We start from the raw sequence: 27914 nt of genomic DNA, 5'->3' as shown, positions 1-27914 counted from the left end.
TGCTTACAGAGATACCTCCTCTGAATAATCACTCAAGACTATTCTATAGCTGTCAGTTAAAATGTAATATTAATTATGCAGTCTCCCTTGCAAAACAAAGCTGCCCATGGTTTTCAGCATGTGTCTTTGCTGATGATTAAGTTTTAGAGATCCCAGGTCCAGAAACTATCAAGGGTATGAAGGATGCTATAATAACTCCTTAATTTAAAAAGACGTATTTTAATTTAATAAGCTTTTTAATAACAGGTATTTCCTTGTGTTGACTGTCTTAGAAAACAGATCAATACAATTCAAATACCAAGTTTCGTTTAACTAAAGCAATTTGAATATGACATGTTGTGGCCATAATTCACACGGATATCAGGCAAACTTCTCCTATTAATTACCAGTGCTTCCTTCTTTGTAAAGTCTGTGGCTCTGTCTAAACAGCAAGTATGAGTCAGACCTCCCTGCATAAAAGATCAGGAAAGGAAAAGCTACAAATGTCTGCTCTCCAGCAGACAACTGGAATTAAAAAAATCTGCTGGGAAAATCCAGACAGTAGCAGGGGTATCACTGTGACCTGACACAAATCTTTACCAGTGTTTCAGCCAAAATTACTTAGATTGTTGTCAGCATTCGTTGCTCTAATAGTCCCTTTTTTACTGATTCATATTCTTTCCCATGTATTTCACAGATCGTTAACTCTCAAAATTGTTCCCAAACCTCTGAATTGCAATCACAGCAGAATTACTAGCACTGCGTACACTGGATCCATCTACAATGTGTTTAAGCTACAATACTCTACAGTGAGGCTGGGTCCAAGGAATTTTAGTTATAAAATGCTGTCAATTGTATAAAAAATGCCATTAACTCTGTTACTAATAGATTTTTAGAATTATTTTGCAGAAACAGTGATGCTGAGATCTGAATTACATAAACAATAAAGCTCCTAAACAAGCTAGGAAGGATAGCCTCAATCAACTGACTCTATACTTTGGGCATAATGCAGGTCCCTGAACATAGCCTACAATTTTACAGTTGAAATGTTATGCTTATAGTTCAACACTTCAGCTATTGTAAGGCAATTCCAAAACCATCACTTAACGTGATAGTTTTATCACAACCAAGCCCATTTCTTACCACCAAAGCTTTCAGAGTCAAATAGCAGGTATGAAAAAATGGATGAAGAAAGTAGAAGGAGAAGAAAAATTTTCCTATAACATTCTCTAGTGACCTGAAGTGTTTCTTCAGCTCTGGAGAATCTCCTTACAGGTCAGTCGTATAAAAAAAGAAAGAAATCTAGTTCACAAAACACCCTTAATATGCACAGCATTTAAATTGCTGTGTATTTTTATTTACAACACACCTAAGCAGATGATGCAAATCCCTGCCATGAAGGTAGTATCATCTGCTTAGGTGTGCTGTAAATAAAATTTTTTAATTAATTATTAAAAAATTAATCCAGAGTATTGGCGTAATCATTAATACCAAGATTTCCAGGTAGCTCCAGAATGCCAAATACAATTTTTTTAAGGCTGAACAGATAATTGAATGGCAAGTCCTGAACGAAGCACAAAATCCACACTGCGATAGTGCGTGCTGAAACTCCTCTCTCACCACTTTTTCAGGTGATAACGTCAAAAAATGCTTAATTCACAGGGTCAAAATAAGTGAACAAAACAACACCACCAGCAGAAAAGAACACACTAAAAATGCCTTGGTCAGGACAGGCTACTGAGGAGCTCTGACAACAGCAAATAGTCAACTTTGACTAGATTCCAAAACCATTGTGATTCAAACAGGCTGTCTTAAGTACAATGCAGAAGGTTCAGTTCTACTTCACATTTTTTGGAAACACTATTATGTATTTAAGGTACCTAACAATGTGGATGATGATGGAAATCTTTTTAAGAAATGACCAAAAAATGCGAAATAACTTTGCCTGTTTCTTATTTTTATTGAAGCTGAAAGATTCTGGAAATTTTCTGAGTATTTTATCTTGGAATACTGCAAATCCCACTGTTTGGGGCTAGGTCACTCCTACTGAAAAAGCTCTTAAAAGCACAATGCTTATCTGCATAGAGGAAATCAGACCTTTTCAAAAGGTAAGGTTTCCTCCACTAGTAACAGCATATCACCTAAACACTACTCACGCCCTCTCTTTTCCCCACACTAGCACAACAGTGTTTCAGAATATATCTGAACTTAGAACAAGCTTGGGCAGACTTCACTAACCCATAACAAAGTACAAGAAATATGTCACAGAGCTGCCTCTAGGACAGACAAGTTATTTGCAAAATGAGTTTTTACTTAATGTACATGTGCACTGCAGTTCCACCTTATAAACCTTTCCTATTCATTGTAGATCCTGCATAAAATCTCTGAGATGCTATCATGACTCACTCTGTGGTTTTAAGATATAGCCCATGATTTTAAAAATTACCTACTCATGCCCTTCTAAAAGAATACTGCAGTGTGTACCACAAACCTGCAAAAAATGCAACACCCTACAGCACAAGAATTTCTCGTAAAACTTTAATCTTCAGCTGCAAATGGGTTTCCAGACTGACAAGGAATATTTTGCTACAGTGAAATACTGGAGACACTATCCTGAACAAGAGCGGTATCGCCATGTTGGACTTAAATGATTTAAAAGAGAACAAAAGAGACGGAACCTCTGCCTTCTCTGTCTGGTAGAAGAGATAAGACAAAATTAGGACTCTATACCATCTCTTAAAGTCTTACCACTTCAGCTTGATTCTGTTTTCAAGGTTTACAAAAGTACTTAAAATTTTATAATTTAAAGGTTTAAAATTCTATACAATACACTATGTTTGATTTATACATTTTTATATTAAGGCTGCAAATAACAAGAAACACTGATATAATTTTCTTTAGTGTGCCATATTTGCTAATTGAATAGTCTCCTAGAGCTTAGCTGAACCACAGTTAAGCAAGATTTACTTACAGGTAAACAGTCAATGCTACGTTAGTTAAGGATGAGTTTCTACTTGCTGGTAAGGAAACACAAGGAAACTGGCATGTATAATTTCTTAAACACATTTTAAATTGCATTTTTATCCTCTTGTTACTGTCTTTGTCTGAAAACAGGCATTACACAGCTAGATATTCATTAGGGTCTGCCATTTATACCTACATAATTTTAAGACATTTCGAAAGAGCTTAAAATACATTGCTTCTATGTAAGTACTCATTAAAGACCTTCACCATTCTTACCTCTATATTCTGATTTTGATTATGCTCCTTCAACACGGCACATTTATCAGTAATGGCCTTATTCAATCCCATTGATTTCTAAGCACACTAAGGTCACCTCAGTTTAATCTGTCTAAAAACTATTTACTGTACTGAAAGTCATATTATACCTATTAAGAACACTAAAGCACATTTTCTACAAGAAGACTGCTCATCTGAAAACACACAACAGATGGGAGCAATAAAACCTTCCCATTAAAGAAAACAGATTTTGCAACAACAGGATAAGTGCTCCTACTCAAGACATTCTCTTTTGCTCTCCTACCCCTAAATACACATATTCTAGTCTTGCCATACATTGGGCCTTCAGTAATTACAGAAAAACTGTGTCTGATACTAGTTTAATACCTGCTTCATGTATGCATAGCACATGGTCTCTGCAACACGCTTTCCTTCATCATAGCAGGCTCTTGGACCTATTGGATTCACATGGCCCCAGTAATCCTCGTTTTGAGGGTGAACTTCAGGATCTATGGGGAAAAAAAAAAAACCACCTTAGATTATGATATATCCAAAGATGACTATATGTGATGAAACTTTCAGTAGAGCATTTGTGTTATACAAACCAGCACATCTTCTCTCTGAATTATGCATTTTAGAAAATCTTACATTTTAACATAATTTCTTTAAAGTGCAATCACTGGAGCCATGAAAACAGGAGTGGCAGAAGATGAAAGACTAGTAAAATAACTGAGTACAAGCAAACAGCAGCCAGCTGTTTCCCTAAAAAAGTGTGTGAACAGAGGGTTAAATTCAACTCTTCTCTGCAAAGACAGACTACCTCAAGGGCATAAATACAATTTTTACCTTATGTGCTTCAGAGGAAATATTACAGGTTATGTAGGCAGCAGTTATGCAAGAGGCATTATAGGTTATGTAGGAAAGCAAAACATATTCAAATCTCATAAAATAGGAAACAAGGAAAGAAAAAGAGAGAAAAGATGTACTGTGAGAAAAGATGGAGATGTACTGTGTTTCGTAAAGAGGTTAAGAGTGATGCACCACAAAGTACTTACATTTCTTCTATTTTACCCTAAGCAGTTTTACTAGCTATCACTGGGCACAATCAGGTTAGACAATCCTTTGGTTTGATCCAGCATAGACGTTCTTGATTATAAAAAACAAACAATCAAACAACAATCACCTAGGAACTTTGATGGTGTGTGCTTTATAAGCTTGAAAAAATACAAACACTTGGTTACATCTCGCCCTTTGTTGTCTATAGAATGATGTAATTTCTACTGGATTTGAAGTTTGCACACATTACTACAGAACCTCCTAATGTTGAGAGCTAATTTTTTGAAACAACCTTGACAGCCAGTTCTGATTAGACCTTCCAGATTTTATGCTGTTCAGACATCATTATGGATGAATTTGTGCCATATGACAGCCACAGAGCAATGGTAAATGCACAGAAGTTTTACATGATTATAAAAGCACACAACAATCTAAAAAAGCCTGAAAAGATGCTGTGGGAAAGAAGATACTCCAGAAGGGAGATTGTTCTGCTGCAGAAGAGTCCTTGGGGCTATCATTTTTCTCTGTAGAGCCTGACCATAGATAATCTAAGGCTTGGGAGGCAGTAGGAATGCTGCACATGCTCAGGCCACTTTGGCTGGCCAATCATCTTAGTGATCTCTTGCTTGGGCATTTACTTCCTATCTTCTGAAGTTGCTCCAACAAAAGTGTACACCTGGGAGCCTGTTCTTTGTCCTTCCTCACTTTTTGCTCACAAAGCTTTGTATCTTGTACCTTTGACCATATTTTCATTTACTTGTTTGTTCTTTTCAGCTGAGACTCAAATCTACTCCCACTGAGCACGGTATTGTGCCTGTGTATCTCCACTAATCTTGCAACACTGCTATTATCAATTATGCAATAGTTCAGAACAGGAGAAAGTTTTCTAGCAGGCACAGGGTCTGTTACACACCCTAGGAAGTACTAAAGATTCTTGCTGCATCCAGTCACCATTCTATCTGTAATTCTTTCACTCCTTCACTTTTAACAGTAAGAGGAAGATGGAGAGCATTGCCAAATATTACATTTTAAGAGACACCAGGAGAACCTGCATGTACAACCAGTATTTTCTTAGCTTGGAGGTTACATCCTTTGTCTCTTACACACCAGGACAATTGCTAAATCCTAACAATACAACTCCTATGTGATGGGAAAAATACATGCATATTTACTATTGAAATCTTTCTTCTCAGGTTTTCATTATGGCATCTGGATTTTAGAGTACAACACTCAATTTCCCCAGAAGCCCTCTGGAAAAAGAGACGTAAACCAGGACACAGGAAAGATACGGACAACACCACAAGTCTCCTGCCACCACTCTTGACTAGACATATAAAGCAAGCACTGTAAATGCCCTTCTCACATTTTAAACTGTAAGAACATCTCCTGAAAAAGCAAGCTAAGACAGCAATGAAAATCTATCATTCTGGTATCTGACAAAAGACGTGTAAATATCCTTTTACATAATCATATCTGAAGAGCTCTAAATACTGTTTTATTCTTCTTACCTCCATAAACCTCTGATGTAGAGGCCAGCAGCAGCCGTGCTCCAACACGTTTAGCTAAACCTAGATTTTGGGCAATGGGGAAAGAAGAACATAATTAGAGCAAGTGCAAGAATCTTTCACTCATGCTAACTGTTTTAGTATGATCCTGTTTTACACGTTTTCACAGAGAATTCAATTTCTCTCACTAGGCAAATTTAGCTGTAATGGATGTATGTGTGTAAATCACATCCATAGCTCCCACTTCCAAACTAGAAAAGATAATAACACAGCAGCACCTGCATGTGATGTGTTTGCTTCTGGGACTAGCAGCTGCACTGAATCAAGATCCAAGAACTTAATCTACTGCAATCTAAATAAAGGCCAGGGAAGCATTCCACTTAGGAAATCAGGATCTTAAAACAACATAGTATATTATGATTATCAAATCCTTCCTTACCATGTAAAGCCACGTAAAGCTTTACACAGAATAACATGTTATAGGACAAATATCATAATTTCTCCTTTATTATGCCCTTTTAAACTGCTTTGATCATCCTACCCATCACTTGAGATTATCCTCCATTCCATTTCAATGGCTTTCTGGTCTTCAAGTTGGCATGGCAAATCAAACAAATCTCTCACCTCTGCCATTCTGGTACCTCAATAGTTTCTGAATCACTTGATTCTCTGAACTGTACTAGAGTATCACTGAACTGTACTAGAGGATCACTCAAGTAAGAAACTCAGCTATGCTAATGCCCAAGAGTTTTTCTGACTCATAACAATTCTTAGAATCACTGACACTTAGATCAGTCTGCATCATACCAAACAGCAGAAAGATGGGAGGAAAAAGTAGTGAAGGCTTGAGGTCTTCTTTTCACAGACCCATTCCCAGCATCAAAACTAGCAGACAAAGCTCAAAACATTGCCTTGCAATTATGCAGCATGACACTAGACATTAAACACTCTCTCAGAATTTGCTAGCCAAGGCATGCACAAGAGGGTGCAGTACTCCTGATGTCTGGAGTTTAAAACAGTGCAGTTCCACCTAGTCCAATGTTTGCTGAGGTGGAAAGGAACACTCACTTATGGTAATTGTGGGAATGTTCCACAGCCACCAAAGTGAAAACAGCAATCATGAACACAACTGTGCTATAAAAATCCCATGCTCTTAACTGTTCCTATTACTTCTGTAATTACTGCACACTCCATGGCAAACTTACAGGCACAAAGTTCTTGTCCTTTGACAGTCATGTTATTAGTGTTAATTTGCAGATATATTTAAAGGAAAACAAGAAAAATCTTCAAAGAGGGCAGAAATACCCCCAAGCTTATTTTGCGTAAAGAAATAACTTTTTAAAATGTACAACTCATTTCCTTCATCCTCCCATCTCCCCAGCAACTCTGTTACGATTATATGACGTCTAACCAAGTTAAGTAATAAAAAAATTTCCACTTACCCAGCATGTTTAATGTCCCAATAGTGTTGGTCTTCAATGTTTTTATAGGATTATACATGTAATTAGGAGGAGAAGCAGGAGATGCTAGATGATAGATCTGGTCCACTACAGAAAAATAGAGGGGATAGCATTATTATTTTCCCACAAAAGATATTAAATGAGAAAGCACGGAAGTCAAGAAACAAATATTTCTTTGTGCACTTCCTAGCACTGGAACCCAGTGCTTCCTGTTTCACTGCCTACAGATGGTATGTACACAAACCTGTTGTAACTCTAAGAAAAACTTAATTTTTAGTAAAATAAAACCTAGAGCATAATGTAATATATTGACAGTGTTGACATGGATATAAATATCTGTGTTGGTGTTCACACTTTTCTAATTATAAAAAATTTAGCTGAGAACTTCCAAAATGTTTAGAAGCTGCAGAAATATTTGCAACATTCTGTTATCCTCAAGTTTTTAAGTGGCTACAAGCTTCAGAGTATTTTTCTAAAATAGACTGTGAAGTAAAAATGGTAGAAACACTTTTTCAATATGAGGAGAAACTTTTTGGGGAAATTAAATACTGTATTTTTATTTCTAGCTCATCTGTCAATGAAACATTAATTGCCTTTGTATCATTTATATATGAAACATATATAGCAAGATACAGGCATGCAACTTTTGTCTTTTTTTGCCCTGTTACTTTTGTCACATATATGCAATGCTTTGGATAATACAGTATTTTAGCTTTAATTAAAAAACAAACACAGAAATCAAAACCCAATACAGAGATTTCGACACACTCCTCCACTCCCTGTTATGAAATACAATTAACCAAAGAACTAGTCAAAATTCATTGCCTGAGATGATTGAAGATTGGAGGTATTAGAAAGAAAAGACTGTTGGAAACAAATTTGTTAAATCACAATACAAACAAAGCAATGAAAACTGGATTCAGTGTCATAGGGAGTATCTGATATTCAAAAGCTCAACCTGCAAGCCTTTCATAACACAACTGTTGTAAATATGTTAATGTCTTTCTGTCTTCTATGTAACTTGAATCACAGCAAGCCAGAACTATCTTAAAAAAAACATCCATGGACAAGCAACTGCAAAAGTAAAAATTAGACATAAGCTCAAATGAGATGTTTAAGGAAGAAGAAATCCCCTACACCAAGGTCATTCAAGAAAAGCAATCAAAAGGTGAAGTAATAATTAGAATGGCCTGACAAAAGAAAGGGAAAATAACTCATTTGTGTTTCAAAAGAAAAGTTAGGGGTTTTTTGTGTTGTGTGGTTTTTTTTTTTTTTTTTTAAGAAGACTTGACATTGAAACCAGAAAGAAGCTGGAAAAGTCAAGGCTAGCTGCTATTTTGACAGAAGAAAATACTGCATGGCATAAGGCTGCCTTGCCCTAGAACAGAACACTACTGGTCAAATAAACGTTTTCCTTCTATTTCCTTAGGTGTTTTATTATTAAAAAGCAATAGAAAATCACAGCATTAAAAATTAATCTGTATTTTGACCACAAGTTGATTTCTCACAGCCTTCTGTTGGGGGCTTTAACTTTCACAGTATCTGTGACATGAGGAACTTTTTCCTCCAGTGAAATTACTTTTCCTACTCAAAACAGGGTAGAAGTACCCTTTACTATCAAAAAAAGCCAAAACAAACCAAGCCCAAAAACAAAACCGAAAAAGTTTTTATTTTTCTCCATTTAAATACAACTGTACTAGCTTAAACAGCACAAGATGTATATGAGCTACATCTAGTAGGGAAAAAAAATAATTCAGAAATGGTTTGAGTTGGGAGACCTTAAAGATCACCTAGATCCTACCACACATTCCACTAGACCAGGCTGATCAAAGCCCCATCCAGCCTGGCCCGGACTTGAACACTTGAAAGTGTTCATCAGGCATCCACAGCTTCTCTGGACAATCTATTCTGGTGCCTCACCACCCTCACAGTACAGATTCTGATTCCTATCTCTAATCTAAACCTACCTTCTTACAATTTAAAGCCATTTTCCCTTATCCCATTACTATATGAAAAAATAAAATATCAACTATGAAGTTATAATGTGTTTTCAACTAGATGAGAACACTGAAATATTAGAGGAATGTGCCTCCTGTTGAAGACTTCCTCCCCATTCTCAAATTTCATTTGACAAAGCAAGTATGCAAACCTTTGCTTTCTGACCTCTTATTTATTAAAAAATAAAAAAAGCAGACTAGTAGGGCAAGAGCATACATAAGTGGCTTGAATTATCCACGTGAAAGTCATCCCTTACTTTTCAACAGCCTACTGAGCAATGAAAAAATGAAAAGTAGGCAAGCCTTCAAAACACAACATCTCCTTCACATTAAAACATTACATCCTTTTTAAGATAAGCACATGTTCTGGTAATAACACTTTAAAAATACCAGCAATATTGGCATGGTAAAATATTCAACCTACTTTCTTTCTGAATCCCTAATGAAGTGTGCTTGGATATATGTCAAGTTTTTCTAGATTAACTGTTGTGTCTATTGTCTACTGGGCAAGCTCAGCTCCTGACTTCTGTGTAGCAGCTTGGATAAGCACACACTGGCTCATCTGGAGGAAGCATTTCAAAATTTACCTCATACTGCAGCCCTGCATTATCACTCCAACACAAGTAATCCTGCAAAATAATTTTATTGACTAATTAAACTCACAATGTCAAGTGACCAAAAATAAGGACAAATTCTTTCAAGCCATACCTCACCCCAAAGAACAATTAACTATCAACATAAACATATGATGAGCTCCTAAGGTAAACTTAATGACTGTTACTGCAAGTTTTACTGTCTTGACAGAGTAATGATATTTGACAGTATGCTCATGCAGATGCCACAGAATAGATCTGCTTTTATGTTGCCATTCTCTCTTTGGTTTACAGCTGTTTATCTCTACAGAGCAGGGATGAATTGCTGCCTAGATGATGTCAAAACAGCCCAGAAAGCTAAAGAGAGACAGTTTTGGTAGATGTGTAATGTTGAATATTTATTCTCACATAAAAAGGTGCAGAGAAGTAAAATTTCATGTAGCAGGTTCTCTGCTATTTGTTGTTGAATGATCAGGAAATAGTACATCCAACCACTATCAACTCTGGTGCAGCATCAAGAGAGTGTTTGTCAAACAAGGCACCTGTAATAGCAACACAAACAGCATCCAAAGATGACCTGATGCAGTGAGAGCTGGCAGAACAAAGTTCCCAGCACAGGCTTGATTCCAAGCCCTGCCTGCACTGCTAATGCAACTGTAACTTGTAGGAGTCTATCTGCAACATGAAGCTAGTTAATTGTTCTGCATGATGAAATCTGACATGGAATAACTACTCCTTACTTTGGTCACTGTGACACTGTAAACTTAAGCAGTGAATAAAGCTGGAATCAATTTTTGTGCTGGGGAAATTATGTAAAAATGTAGCATGGGGTAAATTTTAACTGGATTATTGAACTTCAACACACTTCCTAGAGATGAGTTCTGAACATGAATAAAATACATGACTGCCTCAAGTTTTGCTTTAAGTATCCCCTTCCCACAGCATGCTACTGTCATAAAACCAAAGAAAAGGGGTAGATCGGAAGCTGGGAAAAGGAATGCTCTGTAAAGATGCTGACTGATGCTTGCAAGCAGCAAGAATAACTCAAACACAGTGGTGCAGAAAAATTAAAGTAATTGCTGAAGTCACCTACAGCCAACTCAAAGCTGAAGTCTGACCTGAGTTTCATGCTGTTTCTTTCTACCTATTCCTTCACAACCCTTTCTAAATTAGGTTTTTGACAAGCTCTGGTGGAATTTTTGGAAAGAAATTTTGGTCTGTTAGTAATTTACTGCCCAATCCTAACCTGTCAAAGCAGAAATGAACTCTTTCCTGCCTCCTTCTCCTTTCACTTAATTTTGTTTTGTTTTGTGGTTTCTTTGGTTTTTTTAAAAATACTGCTAATTTTTGACACACAGCAGCCCATACAGGAATGGTTCCTTTAATGGCATGTGGCAATTCAGATATAGAAGGTCAAAAATTACCATTCCTTTTGCTCCACAAGGATACAGCTAGGCTTGTGATTATCCAAGTGGTCATAGAACTGTCAGCTAGAAACAAATGCATATCAAATATAAAACCCCAAAAGCTCCTTATAATATTCAAGTTTATTTACTTATTTTTAAACATTAAACTAAGTGTGAAAAATAGTGCAAACTAAAGACAGAAAGCAACACAGCAAGCAAGAAAGCACTCTCCTTCTTTTAGTCCTGCATTCTTCCTTTGTTTCCCAGTTAGCAATTGTTTTAAATGAAACAAAGAAGGAGCTGGGGAAAAAAAAAAGGTTTTCCTTGCCAGATGTACAGTCTTGCCCGTCTCATTTGCCTCAGTGTGCTTTTCCCCCCATGCATAAAGGCAAAAATCAATCCTGTATGGAAAAGGTTCAGCAAGAGCAGAACTGGTAGAGAGATGGAAGATGGGGAATTTGCCAAGTGTCAGATGGCCATCTTCTGGATCAGAAGGACAGGCAACCAGGCAGCTGCAGGACTTCTGCCTCTTGCCTGGGAAGGATTCTTTTGTATATCAAGCCTCAGACCATTGAAAAATATCACCGTTTTTCCTAAACATTTGGAGAATGCTGGACACTTCAGGAGGGTGAAAAGTTTCTACCACAAACTTTTCATATTTGATCAATCAAGTTGACAATGCTGAAATAAGAATAATTGTTTCTCATTCCACCTTCCCTCTATTAACTGTCAGGCCTGAAAAATACCTACTTTTTTTTTTCTCTCTCAGAATTTCAGCAGGCCAGCTAGACAAAGCCATCCACCCAGCTTGGCTGACAACCTTGTGCATTGTAGCACAAAGTTAACCGTTATTTAGGATAGCAGGCAACTTAACTGTTCCAGCCAGAGATGTAGAAAGCTCTCCAAGCTACAGCTTTTCACAGGATTAACTGTTTGGGCGCCTGGGACAGTATGTACTGAAGGACAGAAAGAAATACATCTAGTAATTGACCTCCACAACTCTTTCTTGTTACATGAGGTAAAGAAGTTTTACAACATTTAATAAAAAGCCTTGAGCTAGCTTTGCATTGTCACATTCACAGTTTCTGAAAAATCCCTTCGCCCAGGATTTTTCTCCTGGGGAAGCTGAGAAGCCTCAGAGAAAAAGGAAAACAATAATTATCTCATTTGCTTCTTGTGTGTTTTGCTCCTTTGGAATGCGGTTGCAGATTGTTTACCAACAGGTGATTGTTTCATTGGGTTTCTGGTGTGAGTTGTTTTGACTCAATGGCCAACCAGTGCTAAGCTGTGTTGGGACTCTGGAGAGAGTCACGAGTTTTATTATTATCTTTTTAGCATTCTGCAAGTATCCTTTCTGTATTCTTTAGTATAGTATAGTTTAGCATTCTTTAATATAATATAGTATCATAAAATAATAAATTAGCCTTCTGAGAACATGGAGTCAGATTCATCATTCCTTCCTTCCTTCGTCAGGCACCCCACAAAAACAATAAGTCATAGCACAATTATTTGAAAATAACCATGTAAACAGTTGTGCAAAGTGTGTCTAAGGACCACAGCAGAATAACAAATGATAACAATAAAATTCTGCAAGTTTTATGTGTAGCTCACACAGAAGACTGGAACTTTGTTAACTGTGAAGACAGCAGCAAATAGTTTAGCAAGCACAGGATCGTAAACTACCGATAAAGAAAAATCAAACAAATTTGTTATGTTACAATTTTATTGGAAAAAAGGCCAAAAAATCAAATTCATTTAAAAACAGCACAGACACAGAAGCTGGCATAAACATTCAAGTCAGGTACACTGTGGCAAATATAGAAGTCTGTGCTCAACATAAGGTTTAAGTAACATATTGCAAGATAAACAGCAGCTAATGTTTGTCAATTACGCCCTTCTCTATGGAAAAGCTAAAAAAAAATCCCTAAAGTTTAGCATATATGGAATCTGCAATACCTAAATTTGGACACAAACATTCAATCTTGTGTTTTCCCTAATGTTAGACAAGAATGATCAATAAAACCATTTGTCCTAGGGTGACTAGAACAAAATACTCCATAAAATGCCAAAATACTGCCATAAAACTACTTTCCTTCACATCATCTTTATTTTCTAGCCCTAATACTGCATATGTTCTTCATGCTTCCTAAGTGAATGGTAAGGGAGAAATCTACCACGTTTCCTAAGACAGGAAATGACCTACATCTTCAATTTCTGCCTTCAACATGTGTCATGATCCCAGAAAGGACTGAACGGGTCACTAAGTCCACTAAGCACCTGCATCCATCACTGTATTTGCTAGTCAGGAAGCACTGAGCAGAAAAGCTTTGATCAGAAGCGTACAAATAAGTTTCTACAGCTTGAATGTACGGACTTTTCTTGTAAAAAAAAAAACCAGCTGTGCTGACTTCATTACTAGAGGTCAGGCCAAAGAAGCTGATACAATGAAGGGAGACATTTCTATTGCCCTGAACTAAAAAGGACAAATACTAGTTCATTTACCTGATGCTAAACATGTTGTCTGTAATGTCAGGCAAACTGGAATAACTTCACAAAGATCTACCATATTGCTCATACTGGAGCAGTTTTGGAGAGCCTCACACCAGACCAAGATCAAGGCACCACTGCACTTGGCTCTGGACAAACAAAATAAAGTAGCATTTGTTACCCTTTGCTTTGTCATAGACTTTCCTGACCATAAAATTTAAAACCAGCAAGCTTAATCTATTAAGCACAGAGAACAAAGACTAGGAAGGGAAAAATCTGGGATGGAAATATGGAAGCCAAAAAAAAAGAGCTATGTATTAAAGACACTCTTTGTGTTTGTATTTGTATGCATTTTAAATTACCTGTGGGAGGACTTGAAGACTGAACAATTCTGGGATACTCTAGAACACTGTTTAGTAAAAGGTCTCCATCCTGACATCTGGAAGGCTGTTACTCACAAGAAGGCTATAGACTATTCTTTTGACCAATTTTGTGAGACTGTTGGTCTTAGCATTAAAAATCAACTCAGGCCTACAAGCCAGCAAAGTCCTTAAAAATAAAAGGTTGTTTTAGCCCCAGTCAAGCAAATTATTTATTAAAATTATATAAATACTGTTACTTTACTTACCTATGTATGTGTAACTAGCAACTACAACACCTCCTACAAACTCTGAAAGCCAGTGTCCTTGCCACTACGTGTATCACGTGCTAACACCCTGTCTCTCAACCTGCAAAATGTGTTTTTATTATAACATTTTAAAATGTTTACAGTGAGAGTCAAAATAGCCAAAACTACCTTTGTAGTAGTCATTGAAATTAACAACACAGTCATTGAAATTAGAGCCAACATTTAAGAAATCTTTTTCCAGAAAACTGGACTGCTGGCATGAAGAATTAAAACACAACAACAAATCAAGAGCAAAACTGAACAGCTTTATTTAACTGAAGATCAGTTAATCTCAGAACATAAGCCACAAAACAGTTGATCATTACCTACCTCTTACACTTCTCTCTCACTTCATATACTACCTAGGTAGTGTACATGCACTTATTTCAAATAAAAGTTTTTGAGCATCAGAATGGAACAACTCTTCACTGCTCTGCCCAAAAAAAGTTTGGGCAGCAAACTTTCAGCAAAAATTTCAGCTGCCACAGATTGCAATTTTAGAAATATCATACAGTATTTTTCAAAACATACTGTGCACCTTTGATTAGGGGAGTGAAATCAGTTGAACTGACTCAACTGTTGCCATTGACTGTAAATCTGTGGCATTTTCAGGCCTGTTTTTGTTTCAAATTTGTGAAAGGTGTAGTAAAAACAGAACAAAGCAATACTACCAAGAAACCAAAAAGAAATATAAGACCCAAGTGTGCTCCTGTGAACTGTGAAGCAGTTCAGCTGAGGACATCTTTCAGATACTGCCGATAGCTGGGTTTAAAGGAAATGTGCACCTATCACTTTACAGAAGATTGTTTTAAGGCTTCCAAAAGTTGCTGAGGAAGCAGGAAGAAAAAAAAAAACAGTGGGAGAAGGATATGGGTTACATGTAACTGTCTGATGTTTTCTACCAGATTTATTCAACTGCTGTGTGTGCCTAAGGGCAGCTGAAAACCAGACCTCAAGACTGAGAGGCATTTTTTCCTGCTTAGGGATCCAGTTTGTGGAATGATCATGTACCATCTTATGACATCACCTTGAAAGTGGCTTGGCTTTTCGTGTGTGTTTTTGGGGATTTTGTGGGGTATACAGGCTGTGTGGTTTTGGTTGTTTTTTTAGGGGGTTCTTTTTTGTTTGTTTTGTTGTGGTTCTGTTTTTTTGGGGTTTTTTTAAATTTTTTTAACACAAATATTTAAGTATAACAAAATATTTAAGTATAACAAAATATTTCACTGTAACAATATTTAAGTATAACAATAGAAATAGAGACTTGGGTGGCTTGAAGTGATATAAAAACAAACCCTTACTTTTTACTACAAAGACAGAGACAACTCGAATGCAAAGGTGAGTATAAACAAAACAGCACTAATGCTTATATCACTATGTAAACCAATTACATAACTAACAACATACATTTATTTAATACAGAATTTCCTTTGGCATTTTCTAATGCAGTTTATCTATCACTCTCAATTGGGGTACATCACAGTAACACCAGATGAAGCAGTAATTCTCATTTGTTTTCCAGTTAACATCTGTGTATCCTTACAATACAGTTTGTAGGAATACAAGCCACAGTGCTCTCAAGTGACTATCTTGGGGCACTTGTAACCTTAATGAATGTAGAGAATGAGGCATAAAATAAGGTGTATTTATATTTTTTTTTCCTGATAATACAAAAAAGAGTGTTAAGAGATTATTTTCTTTCCAGACCAGCCTTCAGAAAAGAAAACCCTGCCTTCCTTAAGTGTCCACTTAATAAGTGTATTAAAGCTCTATGTGAGGGTTAGGCTGAAATGAAAGTATCTTTAAAAACACAGAACTGAACTGTAATAGGAAAAGAAGGGTTAATATAGCTATTTCCAACTTTTTTTTTTTTTTACTATTTTTCATCTTTCAAGATTCCTGAACTACTTTCATTCCACTAAAGAATTCAAAACTGTTTTTCTTCTGCTTGAAAAAAACAAAGTGAAAATTTGGGCATCTCCCACTGACATTTCCAAATGCTAAAGCAAGTAAAATCCTAGTAGAGAAGAAAGACATCCAGCACTAGAGATAACTACAGTTGTCACAAGGCTAACAAATAAAATGTGTGTTTGTGTGATTTATTATTGTCTCTGGCCAACCTAGATGAAGATCCAAGAATGCTGAGTCCCACTTGGTGTCATGGTTCAAAGATAATGACGCAGCCAAGGCAGATTGTGCGTAGGCAGCACTGTGCAGCTGAAAGCTACCCATCTTGAGACTAAAGTCACTTTTCCATATCCAAAGAGAAAGCACTGCTCTTTCTAAACCAAAAATGAGGTCTCTTTCAGAAATAAAGCACTGATTATCCCCTCTAGAACTGAGCTGTCAAACAACCTTATATAACCTGGTTTAAACAGGACAGCAAATACAGAGAAATTCTTCAGACACAAACCTACTTTTAATCATGACTGCACAGTCATTCCAACTTCTATTTACAAGTAAAAAGGAGAAACTGGGAATAAGAAAAGAAGTATCTGATCTACAGGCCAACTTGCTGCTCTGTTCAAAAAACTTGTCTCCTCATTTCCTGATTGCCTCATTGGACTATAAACTCTGAAATGAAATGAAATTTTACCATGTTGTTAGTGTGTGAAAGTTAATTTTATTTTAACACTTAACCATGCCAGCCTCAATTTACACTGTTGGAAGATGAAAAAACATGTAATAATTAGCTGTCAGTACTAAATAGGGAATTGGTGTCTTAATTACATAGGCCATAGGAAAGAATTCCCATTCATTAGTGCCTAGTTAGCTGGGCAACAATATAGCAATGATGATAATTCTCTGAGAAAGTCTCAAATGTAATCAGTCAGAAAGAAGGAAAAGAATGGAAAAGATTAGAAAAGCTGACAAATTAATCTGGCTGAGGTATGAGCTACCAGCACCTGGAGTCACTTAATAAGATCCTTGTTCCATTATCCTGTCAGTGGAAGCAGAAGTTTGAAATAACTTCTAAATAACACGCAGTAACTGAAGCAGTGCATTGTCAGAACAGAGCAGGAGCATGTGTTTTTGAAGGACTGTTTCAGTAGTGTTGCCAAGAATTCATCACTAGCAATAATACTAGAGATATTTCCTGTGAAATTCCATCCACTAGAATTTGTCAGGAATTAAAAAAAACCCAAACCACACAGCCATTTTTTTTTCTTAAAATGAACACGTACATGGCTACAGAGTTTTAAAAGGATAGAAGCACACCCACCAGAACAGCAATGTAATTTGAGCAATGCTTTCACTGACTCATTATACAGTTAGATACTTCTATAGAAGTCTATAAATGCATGTCTCTCTCTCTCAAATACAACCATGTTAATGGTGCCTTAAAATCGGACTATTTAATAGTTTGAGATTAATGACAGTTCAGATGTTGAGCTACTACTTTAAAGCAGAACATGCTTTTGTTTGTTTGCTGCTTTCTTTAGGATTGGTTGTTTTTTTTTTTTCTGTTGAAAATTAGGGAAATTCAGTGCTGCTGTTTTCCAACTCTTCAGACTGTAGAATGCCTGTACCTAAAGCTGGAGCAATGTTTTCTACAGAAGACACTGAAGGCAACTAAGGAAAGTTAATTTCTTCCCAACTAACCACACACAGTTGCAGGATGCATGCCTAGTGTAGCTGCAGCCCTCAATTACACTTCAGTTTCTGGACCACATATTCTGTGTGTGTAAGCTTGTGCAGGCACATAGGAAAGTGGGACAATGGATGGGACAGACAGACTGACCCACTGCCATCTTGCCTTCTCACAAAATTAGACATATCAGGATGTTTTTAAGGTCTCTTTCCTCCTGTCCCCTCAGAAAAGAAGAATGGATTTCAGACAAAAGCGCTCTGAACCTCTTACTCCATACTAGTCACAGTAAACAAGCTAATAATAAACAAAGCATACAGATATTAGATAGATGAACCCAGAAGTCAGCACGTGAGTTTCATTTCTTTACAGACACACACACTTAAAAGGGAAAGGAACAAAAAAATGCAAATACCAAAGCAGAGACTACCTACCTTCAATGTACAGGGGCTCAACGACATCATGATTTATCAGTTCGAAGTTCTCATGACCAATCCAGTGCTCCACATTTCTTTTCCTGCCCGTAAAGAAGTTGTCCACAACTGTAACCTCATGGCCATCCATCATTAGTTTGTCAGTAAGATGAGAACCCACAAACCCTGCTCCTCCAGTTATCTGCGTTAGGACAGTTGGTATAAATTTCTTTTTCTTTTTACAGACACACTAGACAAAGTCTACAAACATGAAGACAGAACAGTAGATTTCAGATCTTTGCTTACTCCAGGGGAAATAACTCCATTTCCATGTGTATTTTTTTTCCAAAATTTACAGATTTTAAAATTTTGAGAGACATACTTGACATGTTTCATCACTGTCAGGCTTGAAGGTCAGCTACCTATTCACATCAACAAAATCTCTTTTCCAGATTTTATTTTCCTTTTTTTCCTTCGAATTGGATTGTGCTCTTTTTTTTGCGACAGCAAAGCCTAAAAACATGCAGAAAGGTATTAGGAGAAATTTCTGCAAATCCTATTTCTCAGAGAAAAAAAAAAAAAAGGTATGACAGTATGCCAGTTTATTTTCATGTCAGCTATATCAGACATGTCAAATCCAGCTTCTGTCTGGTTTACATGGAAGACATGCTGGGTGTTCTAAGTAAGTACTGTAAGTTTTCACCCAGAAAGTAGGAAGGGAATTCTCTGAAGACCTTTCATTTCAAATATCTCCTAAACCAAAATCATTCTTTCTGTGTCTTAATGCATCCATAGCTTACACCATCCTGGCCTGAGGAGGTCAGTCAGTTGGATTAGATGATCTCTGCAGGTCCCTTACAACTGAAAAACTCTATTCTATACCATTAGCTCTGACATGCAGCATTTGCCTGTCTTGAAACTCTGATGTTTGGCTGCAAAGAAACAAGCAAAAATAAAATATTTAAAACCTGTACTTCTGTTTCATTGAAGAAACAAGAAAGTTCATTAATTTTTCTCTTTTTGCACCGCAGACAGTAACAGTAAATAAGCAAACAAAAATCACTTATTCAGTACTGAAGCGGTCAGAACAATAAGCAGAACTGCAAGTTGTGAGACATATCCAGACCTACCTACAGAAGCAATTATTTTCTCTGCATTTCATGAACTGTTTTCAAGAACCAAGACACAACAGATCACAATACTGAAAAATCAGGCTTTTAAAAACCCGTGTGGTATCAGCTATATAATATATTTTCATGGTCAAATTCACATTTTAAACTGATTCAGCTGTTGATGTCCATTCTTCAGCTGTAGTGACAACTAAACAATGGAAGGACAAGGTGGAATCAAGCAGGAATCCAATGAACAGATAGTGTACTGAAATGACAAAGTGATGTATGGAAAAGGATGAGATGCCTGAAGGTCTTTTACCTTGCGTTAGTCAAAGACTAAACATTTATCCTGTTCACTACTCTGCCATCCACTCTTTTAAAAAGCAAGATTAGCAGATTTTTTTTTTAAACTAGTTAAAAAGGCAAAGGAAAACCTCCAAAGACTGAAAAGGAAAAAACCATACAAAAACTACATCTGTTTTCTTTTGCAAAAACTTGCATGTCCACTTCTTGTATTCTCATCCTTCCTTTTCTTATTAGAAATTCAGGGGCACCTTGCGTGTCAAAACACCTGTAAATGGCAGTTAGTGGAAGAATAACTTAGTTGGTCAATTTAGTATTCTTCTGAGTTTGTCAGGGTTTCCTTATGGCAGATTCAACATCTTATTCAGTTCCCTGACAAACCTGAAGGTGAAACAGGATTTAGGAGAAATCCTCTCTGGAATAAAAGAAAGAACCTCAAGGCTCACAGTATGCTGCAACAGAGAGGAGGGAAGAGCAGGTTTCTGCCAGAATGCTGAGAATGAGGACAAAGGACCCCAAAGGGCTGAGGGAGAACAGCCCTTTGTCATGTGTCACCACTTACCAGAGGGAAAAACCCAAACCCATGCATGGCAAACCCAATGCCATGAGTTTATCCTGACTTGCAAACAAGCCGCAGCCTTGCTGAGCATTCCAAGGGTTTTGGCTTTTCTGTGATGACCTGGATAAGACTTTTCTGTAGAAGACCTGAACCAACTCCTTCAACTGAGGCCCAAGGAAAACACCTGCTGCTACTTCTATTGCCAAGATACTAGAGTAGATAAACTCAATGCTTGCAACATATGTCTTTGGTGCAGTAAAAGGAAGCGTCTTCTTCCCCATATCCCTTAAAAAAAAATTACAAAGCCAACCAAAAAAGTCAAAAAAGCATAAAAAGCATAGAAAAAAAGCACATACAATAAGAAGCATAAAAAAGGTAAAAAAAAAAGCACAAACCAATTCTGTCTGGAAAGAAGTTTTCAATTACCTTAAACCTACAAGTAGTTTTTATGCTGAATCTAAGCTGGCTTTATTAACATCACTTCCATGGGTATTAGACAAAGAACTTAAGAAATTATTGAAAAAGGAGTTGAAGTTCCCCTGGAAAAGTAAAAAACTATGTAAATTATGTTTTTTATCATTACTTGATATAACATTAAAAAAAAGATGATTTATCACTGAAGCTCTTTGTACAACCTTCCTGTAATTACTTCATACAAGCATCACTTCTAAATATTACTTCCTGCAAATCACAATGACATATTAATCTACATAATCATAAGCTGTACGTGAATCATATCCATATCAGAACTGGAGCACCAGCACTTGGGTCTTAAAAAGGAATTCTTTATTAAGACAACATGAATGAAAATACTTAATTACTTAGTAGTGCACATGTGCTTGGTAACTTCAGCACCTTCTAAAAGGCACAAATATTACAGATAATTATCTTCACTAGAGGCACAGGTTTGTCTATTTATTACACACTTCTGCTGTCTGCAATCAAGATTCAAAATATCTTATGCCCCATAAGGAAATTATATTCATTTTTTTGTTTTCTGCTTTATCACTTTACTGTATTCAATTCAGAAAAAAACTCCACCCAACAGATGGAACCAATGGCAACACTATCTTCCACATAACAGAATTCTTTCTCTTGCATATGAAAGCCTGTGGCCTAGTCACTTCAGAGAACTCAGGAAATAAGATAAATCATGCACAACAAGGTGAAGATCTCTTTTGAATGAAAGTGACAGGATATCTGGTCTAAGTTGAGATACCACCACTACTAGAAATCATTTCCAGAGAGATGCTGTTTAATAAAAAGTAACTGCTAGAACTGTTGTCTTGCCAGGACAGTGCTGTGGGCATCTCCAGGCTGGAGCTGGAGACTGCACTCAGAATAAAAAAAAAAATTAAATTAAGAATGCATTCTAGAAAAAGATATAGTATTATGAAAATACAAAGCAAAAATACATGATCTAGCAAAATTCACTTGGCTGGCCAGTTCTTGAGAATTTTGAAGTGTCATGCAACATTTTTATGGGACCTTCAGCTACTCAAAAGCACACGGGATTATTTCCCCTAGAAGTATGACAGCAACACTGTAACAGAATGGAACTGCCCACATGGGCAGGAGGCCTATGGATGCCCGCCCGAGTTGGCACAAAACTAGTCAGAACAACCTGCCACTCCTTTTGGCCAGCTTTCTCTGTAGTCATTTTAACTCTACAAAATACACAGGGAACCAAAAAACTATTTACCTTCAGGCCAGCTGAAAACACTTCTATTCCAACTACTTGCCATCTCTACTGAAACAACAAATTTCAACAAAATACCCAGTATTTTTCAGTGGCAAAGTCTGGAAGTGAACATTAAGAGCTCCACAGTCTGTTAACAGCTTTCACTGACACTTTTGTTGGAAGTACATTCTCACACAGAAAACATGACATTAAGGTTACTTTATACCCTTGCAAACACACGAAGTACACAATTTAGGAATTCTCAAAATTAAACCTCTATTTTCCTCAGTTTATTTTCTATATTCAACAGGGGCACTGGGAGTCTACAGGTCTCACTTCTTCAGACTGTCGTAAAAATGACAGAACACCATTGCAGAACTAAACTGATTTGGTAACACTTTGTGAAATTTTTCAATAGCAATGAAGATTATTGCCGAAATATTCAGTAAAATAATTTTGTCTGCATATTTTCAGTTTTTTTCTTCAAGATTTTGAAGTCAAAGCAAACAAAAGCACCAGCTAAGTTAGGCACGTTAGCAGGGTTTTGTTGTGGACTTTTCTTTCATTACTAGAGAAGCAGAAGTTCCTACTCTATTTTACAAGTCTCAGGTAGCTATACTTTCTCTGCCTTCAAAACATGAGGACAATTCCCCCACAGAAACAAGGAAAAAATCTAGGTCACAGATAACATCAAAAGTGTTTGCAGACAAAACCGGAAAGCTGATTTCCAGCACAATTCACTAAGTTTAAGAATACTCCAGACAACTCCTTGTCCTGAGTTAACCTGCCATCCTCTTCAACCTTCAACTGCTTATGATGCTTCAAAATAACAGAAACAACAGAGAAGATACAGAGAGACAAACATTCCCTGCAGAACAACTTCTTTTGTAGCCTTATGACTAGATTTTGCCCAATTTGGCCACACAAGGTTCCTGTTAAGATGCACTTAAAAAGTTTACCAGCCTCTGAAAGCTTAAGCCATCTGGGAGCACACACAAAGACTCTTTGGCAATGTGATCCTGAGAAGTTACAGGGAGAGCAGTTTAGCAGGCAAGTCAAAAGCAGAGTCCATGTGTATTGTTCACATGCTGAGTTTGAGAACATCAACACAAATAAGTGAAGCAGTGCCCTAAAACCCGTGCAATACATATGACATCCAAGGTAATTCCCTTCATCCCTTCTCATGTCTTTAATCCTACAAAACAGATTACATTCCACAGAAGTTTTTGGTATTTCCCCAAAACAACCTCTGAGTAAACACAAACTTACCAGGATTCTTTTACGATCCTTTTCTGATAAAAATTTCACTGGTGGGTATTTCTGCGTGAAACTACAGAACATTTCAAAACAAAGAAGAAAAACTAAGTAAGTTTCAGCCTGGTTTCTTGCACATACTTCTCTTTGATATGTGAGAAACTACTCTGAAAATCTTCCACTCTTAAAAGTTCAGCTGAGAGTATATTTAGTCCTTTATTCTAAAAAATAATCTGGGTCAACATAAGACAATGCCTATGCATGGTGAAATATGAAAATTCATCTGCAGACAGTGCTTTTAAAATTTCTGCCTGATTTTATATAATGAATCATTTGACTTTTATCTTTTGAGAGCAGACTAGTGTCAAGACTGACATCACAAGATAATAAAACAATAAAACAGGAGCAGTGACTGGGCACCTTCTTTTTAACGTCTTAAAAGGCAAACAATCGTCTTAAAAGCTCTGGAACACAAAGCAAATTTTGTTGACTTACCACATTGACTTCGAACACTTCTCCTTGAAGTTTCAATGTGAAACTTACAACAAAGTTTTATTTTGCCTTAAAATTTTACAAAAACCAATATAAAATTTATAATCAGAATGTTGAAAAACCACACTTTAAGATATTTCAACAATTTCTACAAGAGAGCTTATTCAGTATGAAAACTAATCTTAATTTTCTTAGACATGCTAGACTGCCATTTACTTGATGGTCTTCAAGCTAGTAATTTAATTTTTGCATCTTCTTTACAAGAACTTATTCCAACAAAAAACCCCATAAAATAAAATTATGTGACACATGAATATTAAGTACTCTCTCAAGCTCTTGATGCTTCAAACCTTAGAAGAACTTCTCTCCTTCCCTGGCATGCATTTTGCATAGAGCAACAAAGTCCTCTGAAAGAAAGTGTGATTTTTATTTATTTATTTCAGTAATTAGCCTCTAGTCTTGGCAATTTAATAGCTCCGGTTTTCCTTAACTAAATATCAGCATGATACTGGACATAAATTAAGCTATGGTTACTCTTCTCCTCCAATGAGTCCACAGGCTAGAGATAGCCTGGTGTAGCGTACAGGAGCCAAAAATGCCAAGAGTTACATTTTCTTCTACCCAACAACAGCTGCTGATTGAAGTGACCCTGCAACTATGATCTTGAAGCACCCCCTCCTCTGCTTCTAACCTGCAGTACTGGCTCAACAGGAATTCTTCAGCACCAGAGCACAGATGCTTCGGTATTTTATCCAATTTTCATCACAGCATGAAAGCTGCTTTCAGTTTCTCAGATAGGGGAAATATGGCAATGGAACCTTCCAATGTTAGCCACACAGGGAACTGAAAAAGAAGATACTTACACTTGCCTTACATCACCATACAGGTCACTAACAACTTCTTTGATTTATGCTGAAGAAACGAAAGACAGTGCACAAGCACAATGCAGATGTGTAATCCATATCCTTTCTGAGACAGAGAGGGAAATTCACTCTCAATAGATTTATGGAGTTCAAAATAAGTTTAAGTGCCAAATAACTAGATGCAAAGCAAGTCTCTCTCCTGCATTCTGAAGCCCACTATTTTAAGGTTGCAGTAATCCAGCCTGGGGTCGTATTGCTGCCAAAGGGATCTCACAACCAGTTTTGCTCCTTCTATTACACTAGTAGCAGTTTAGAGGCAGTGGGATAGAGTCTGGCAGCCAAAAACCTTTTGGAAACAAAGTGGAGTTTATCTTGACTTGATGCTTGCTTTGATGACTACATGGCAATGCTTTTGCTGTGCAAATTCTTAATAAAAACTTTACAGCTCTAGCTTCAGTTAAACAATCTCTTGTCATGAGACTAGCATTAAGGAATTCTTGTCTTTCCTGCTTCTCAAAAGCATGAAGATGGCTTGCTTTCTAGTTTTATCAGCTTATGAAGTAAGAAAACATTGACACTAGAATAAGCTTTGCATGCAGGATCAGCTTTCAGGCATCTGACAGTGAGTAGTTATTTATTGCCACTTCACACAGATAAACAATTTAAAAAATATTAATTGCAACAACCCACATTCAGCTGAACCACCAGAGGTAAATGGCTACATTATTTGAAAAATAATAAGGCAATAATAAGAGCACCGCTTTTGTGAAAGTATCATTTCCAGATTGGCTCATACAGAGGTAAAAAAATATTTTGATTCCTTCTCCTTTTTCCTAGTGTTCTGAAACAAGATTTATCAATACACATGAAAAGGCAATAGTATTTATATGGCTTATGGGAGAAGTTTTAAATTAATGGTTCTACTCAACAACTCATTGCTCATTTGAAAAAATACAACAATTATTAAATAAAAAAGAGCCAATCAGGATACCCTCCCACAAAGGTCTTCCGTGGATGGCAGAAGAAAATACCTGAATTACCCACAACTGAAGCTGAAGGCTTACTGGACTATCAACAAGATTAAATAAATCAATTTAATATTGTAATTGGCAAGGTGGTGACACAATCTGCAATTTGTTTTACATTGCCAATATACACCTAGTTCAATCTATGACGTTCATGTGCACATCAAGAAATGAGCAACCAGCTCAGTATTCTAACTGAAATAAATTGCATGTGGCAGGTCACTGAACCTTTCAAATCAATTGTAAAACACAGAACTGATTTTTTCTCCTTTTTTTTTCTTTCCTTATAGCCCAGGAGGGGTGTGAGGAGGAGGGGCAGCTGCTCACTGACAAGACAAAACTCTGGACACCAAAGTACTGCAGGTGACAAGCACACCTCTGGCCAGCAGCAATGTTACTCTGCACCCTGTCGAGAGGAAGAGCACACAATCACCAGTATGCAATACCCCACGAGGGCTTACTGGTACTGCTTCGACAGTCCAGACTTGACCCTTTCCAATGCAGCCCTCTCCGCTTTGCCTGGGACACCAAGGGTGCCACCTGCAAAAAAGTACCACTGGCAAAAGCAGCATGTCCTTGTCAGAGCTGAGAGTTCCCACTGCCATACCAGACCTCATTCTGTGATGAAATCATCTGTTCATGAGGACACCCAGATCAGAGAACTGATGTGACACAAAGGTGAACAGACAAAGTGAGGAGTAGCACATTCCCTTACAGATCCTGAGAGAAGCAGTTCAGCCAGGCTCATCCAAAGCACACACACAGGCTAAGATGCACAAGCAAACCACTGCTCAGTAGCTGAAGCAGAGTAACTAATCACAAGTATGGGAAAAGAGTGGTAAAACATACTTTAAGTCTCTTGAAGATGAAACCAGTATGTCCTAGCAGACATAAACCACAGTAATCCATTCATCTGCTGGACTCCAAATAGCAAATACCTCCATAGGATTTGAACTTTACAGAGTCCAGCACTCCCAGCTTGTTTTAGTAGGATCAATCAGTCAGAATACCTTAACCATTACTGTCTCAGCATCCAATGCCCTGTCCTCACTTATATACGACAACAAATCATAGGTGCTGAAGTTGTATACAAAAATTTATTTCAAGCCTACAACTAGAGAACTGACTGCTACAGAAAAGAAATCGTGCCTTTGAGCTGCTTCCCAAATCCAGCAGATGACATACCTTTTTTCTAGATCTTTGATTTTCTCCCTTAGAGGTGCAACAGCCTAAAATAAAGGAAAAACATTTAATCTTTGAAGAATAAAACATGATTCACATCACAAAAGATATACATAGGAAGTTGCCTTAGAGCAAAAATCATGGCAAACAGTCTCCTACGCAGATCTTTACTGAAGACACTCCAAGAAACTTACATTTTAAAGCCTCCTTTACATTGAAAAAACCTTGAACCTTTTCCACCAAAAATCAAATCATCTAGAAAAGTGTGGAATGAAATCCTTTAACTTACCACTGAAAACAAAACATCTCAAGGCTATGAGTACCATAGTCTTGACAAGGACATCCAATGTTATGATTCCTATTTGACAAAGTGAAGTCATAAATGACTTGTCTGAGGTTGTCAGAGGTAATCTATATCCAGCAGCAGAACAATGGGACACTAATTTAAACATCAGCTATTTAAATGGACAACAGATAAGCGTACAGAGGACACAGACACAGAGAGACAGGCATTAGCTCCAGTGAAATGACTGTAATTCTCAGAACATGCTATGCAAATTTAAAGATAAATCACATTTAAATACCTAAATATGTTCTACATCAGGATTTGAGGGAATATTTAGGCTTAAGAAAATATTGAAAGGAAATTTGTTAAAAAATGTAGTTCACTTACAAAGACTTCTGTTTGCGTTTTTACGGCTTTAGAAGAGAGAATCACTTAAGCTGGGATCAGTTTCAATCTCTTTATCACAGGACCCAAATTTCTAACAGTCCTGCTGAATTTCAACAGGAGTCCCTGAACTCTTGTTTTTAAGTTTACTAAAGCCCTGTCATGAAATTTACCCTCTTGGGCTATATATAAGTTGAAAGCTGTCAGAGGTTCTAACTGGTACTAAGTGGCAGCACATCAGCAACCACCATTATTTTGTTTTATACAAATACCTCTGGTTAGAGCTAGACAATTCAGCAACTTCATAAACTGAATAAAGCTTCATATTCATGTTAAGAGGAAACAATATGGTATTATCATTTATAGTCATTAAATATTTAGCTC

General features: G+C 36.9%; 1 protein-coding gene across 3 annotated transcripts in view; it reads right to left on the bottom strand.

Annotated features, from left to right (window-relative positions):
* The window catches only part of UXS1 (UDP-glucuronate decarboxylase 1), a 56420-nt gene that overhangs the window by 12325 nt on the left and 16181 nt on the right, over window positions 1–27914 (bottom strand). For 2 of the 3 annotated variants that reach the window (XM_041468520.1, XM_041468521.1), the window contains 6 exons: window positions 26864–26907; window positions 23314–23374; window positions 18411–18591; window positions 7223–7327; window positions 5784–5843; window positions 3607–3728 (listed from right to left, as the gene is read on the bottom strand). In XM_041468520.1, the coding sequence (XP_041324454.1) occupies window positions 3607–3728; window positions 5784–5843; window positions 7223–7327; window positions 18411–18591; window positions 23314–23374; window positions 26864–26907 (573 nt within the window). Of the gene's footprint in view, window positions 1–3606; window positions 3729–5783; window positions 5844–7222; window positions 7328–18410; window positions 18592–23313; window positions 23377–26863; window positions 26908–27914 lie in introns of those variants that run through there. The other variant, XM_041468522.1, reaches the window with a different exon arrangement.

Source organism: Pyrgilauda ruficollis, unplaced genomic scaffold (genome assembly GCF_017590135.1).
Source record: "Pyrgilauda ruficollis isolate IOZ18807 unplaced genomic scaffold, ASM1759013v1 scaffold22, whole genome shotgun sequence".
NCBI classification, from domain to species: Eukaryota; Metazoa; Chordata; class Aves; order Passeriformes; family Passeridae; genus Pyrgilauda; species Pyrgilauda ruficollis.
The sequence above is the reverse complement of the archived record's forward strand: the minus strand, read 5'-3'. Positions and strand labels throughout refer to the sequence as shown.